General features: G+C 30.0%; 1 protein-coding gene across 1 annotated transcript; it reads left to right on the top strand.

Annotated features, from left to right (window-relative positions):
* The first annotated feature begins 248 nt into the window (after positions 1-248).
* LOC142621977 (uncharacterized) lies at positions 249-2,067 on the top strand. The gene is made up of 3 exons (XM_075795378.1): positions 249-407; positions 1,348-1,436; positions 1,709-2,067. Exons 1-3 carry the CDS (start codon positions 384-386, stop codon positions 1,854-1,856), a joined length of 261 nt encoding a protein of 86 aa, XP_075651493.1. The 5' UTR covers positions 249-383; the 3' UTR covers positions 1,857-2,067.
* The last annotated feature ends 250 nt before the right edge of the window (positions 2,068-2,317 follow it).

Raw genomic sequence — 2,317 nt, 5'->3', positions numbered from 1 at the left:
CATTCTGGTCATAGAAGCATATGCTCGAAATTACACGGTTATTGCTTTGACTATTAATAGTTTCCAATTAAGTTCCAGCGATGGAAAACAAGAGGCTTAAAGCACCTGGTTTTGGGTGGAGTCAGTCAACTGTTTAATGCAGCCCACTGTAATTTTTTCCAGTAGTTCATATCTTGCTGGTCTCATATCTCTTCCTGGGCTGAGTATTCTATTTTATCTCCCCCTATATATATATACACAAGCATGGTCATAGATATTCAATTCAGTACACTGTTCGGTAAAAATTACATAATCTTCCTGGAAATACAAACCTTTAGAGTTTAGAGTAGCATTGCAAGTTTGCAACACATTTTGAAGGGAATAGAGAAAAGAAAAAATTTCTAATGGGGCGTTGGATGAGGCCAGAGGTAAGTATTTAATACAATCATGTCATGGCCAATAATTAAATCTCAAATCATGGCTATTATTATATATTATTAATATTATTTTGATTTCATTGAGTTGATTTGACCCCTTGACCTCAAAGGCCATACCTGATTGCTGTAAATTGTAATGGCTAATACGAAAATTTTATGTTCTCTTTTTGTTGTGATTTTTAAAAATATTTTATTTTATATATATAAAATGATGGTGCATGTGAGTGAGATAAATAAATTTTCACGGCCACAAAACATCAATGCTGAAAGTTCCATTTTATGAGTTTTTGTATTGAAATTTTAATTTTAAATACATAAATATCACTGGATTCAAAATTTTATTTTTGAAATTTAGAGTATATACTATATAACATCATTCTATACCTTGTCTAAAGAGAAAGAACCAACTTACTGCTCTTTTTCTTCTATCATTTGTAGTACTTTTGATTTAAGTTTATCTTTTGCTGGTTGTGAATTTTATTGGATTAAGAAATCTTTAAATTAACTCGGCACTTATTGTTGCTCTTAAAGTAGGTTTCTCTTGTAATACTCGCAATTTGCTAGCTCCTGTTTTGGAAGCTTGTAAGCATGATTATTATACTGTTCACAATCTCCTAAACCACTATGCATCCTAAATTTTTTTATTTTTTTATTTTTTTGACAAATCAATAATTACAAAATAATAAAGAAATATGGAAGATTTAAATTCTAAATATCTTTATTATAAGTAATTAGAGATGTCAATTTCAACTAAAAAGTTCTTGAATATGCACGTGCTAATAATTGATCCTACAAGCCCTTGTACGAGGTTGACTGTCATGTGGATGTAGTCTATTCGTAGGCTATTCACAAGCCTATATTTTTATAACTTTTTTTCAGAAGTGTATATTAGCCTAAGGTAAAAATAATATTGGTTTGTTTGTGGATTCAGGTTTATCCACTATTGGCTGCAATGACCTTCGTAACTAGTCTGTGCACCTTCCAGCTTGTAAGGAACGTATTGCAAAACCCTGATGTCAGGTACAACATAAATTTTAATTGGATTTTATTAACGTTGTCACTAAGGGCACACAATAACAATAATACACTTTTTTTAAAAAAAAATTTATTGAAAATTGAAAATTTTTTACAGCATTTTTAATTTTTCATAAAATGTTTCAAAATATAGATGGACCCATTTTAATTTGCAAGAATTCGATATCAGCTCCTCAGAATTTTTTACTATATAGGATTAAAAAAAAACAATTGTTATGCAGGATTATCTATTTTCTTATGGCTTTGTTAATTTGCAGAGTGAACAAAGCTCACCGTAAAATGGCAGTGCTTGATAACACAGAGGAAGGAATGAAGTATGCCGAGCATGGCTTCCGCAAGTTCCTTCGTACCCGCCCGCCGGAAATCATGCCTTCCATTAACCACTTCTTCTCCCAAGATAACTGAACACACATAGTTTAATACATACATACAGATGAAAGAAAATAATTTAAGGGGAGATTAATGGATTTATTTGTTTTTGATGCTGATCATTTATACCTCTCTTTATATTGCTTTGAGTGTGAGCTTTAGTTCTTTGGGATTTTATGGCTATGGCCAACCTTTGTACTCGACTCACTCCATAAATAAAATTGAGTCCTGTTTTTTTTTTTCTTTTTCTTTTTTTCGATAGGAATGAGCCCCTGTTTAATTTCTTCATTTAATTTCTTTCTTTAAGCAAGCCGGCTCCACATAATAGTCTAAGACAAAAATTTAAGGGGACATTTTTTATAGCTAAATATTAGCTAATTAAATTTATTTAATAAAAACCAAATCAAAGTAAATTTGATGCATTAAATATATAATTTGATGAATTAATATAAACTAAAATAGATTTAATTATATATATATATATAATTAAATATCAT

The sequence above is a fragment of the Castanea sativa genome, chromosome 1 (genome assembly GCF_040712315.1).
Source record: "Castanea sativa cultivar Marrone di Chiusa Pesio chromosome 1, ASM4071231v1".
Classification (NCBI taxonomy): Eukaryota; Viridiplantae; Streptophyta; class Magnoliopsida; order Fagales; family Fagaceae; genus Castanea; species Castanea sativa.
The sequence above is the reverse complement of the archived record's forward strand: the minus strand, read 5'-3'. Positions and strand labels throughout refer to the sequence as shown.

Coding starts and splice junctions, on each gene's coding strand:
- LOC142621977 (XM_075795378.1), top strand. CDS start 384: ATGGGGCGTTGGATGAGGCCAGAG. Junction 408..1,347: donor GGCGTTGGATGAGGCCAGAG/GTAAGTATTTAA, acceptor TTGTGGATTCAG/GTTTATCCACTATTGGCTGC. Junction 1,437..1,708: donor TTGCAAAACCCTGATGTCAG/GTACAACATAAA, acceptor GTTAATTTGCAG/AGTGAACAAAGCTCACCGTA.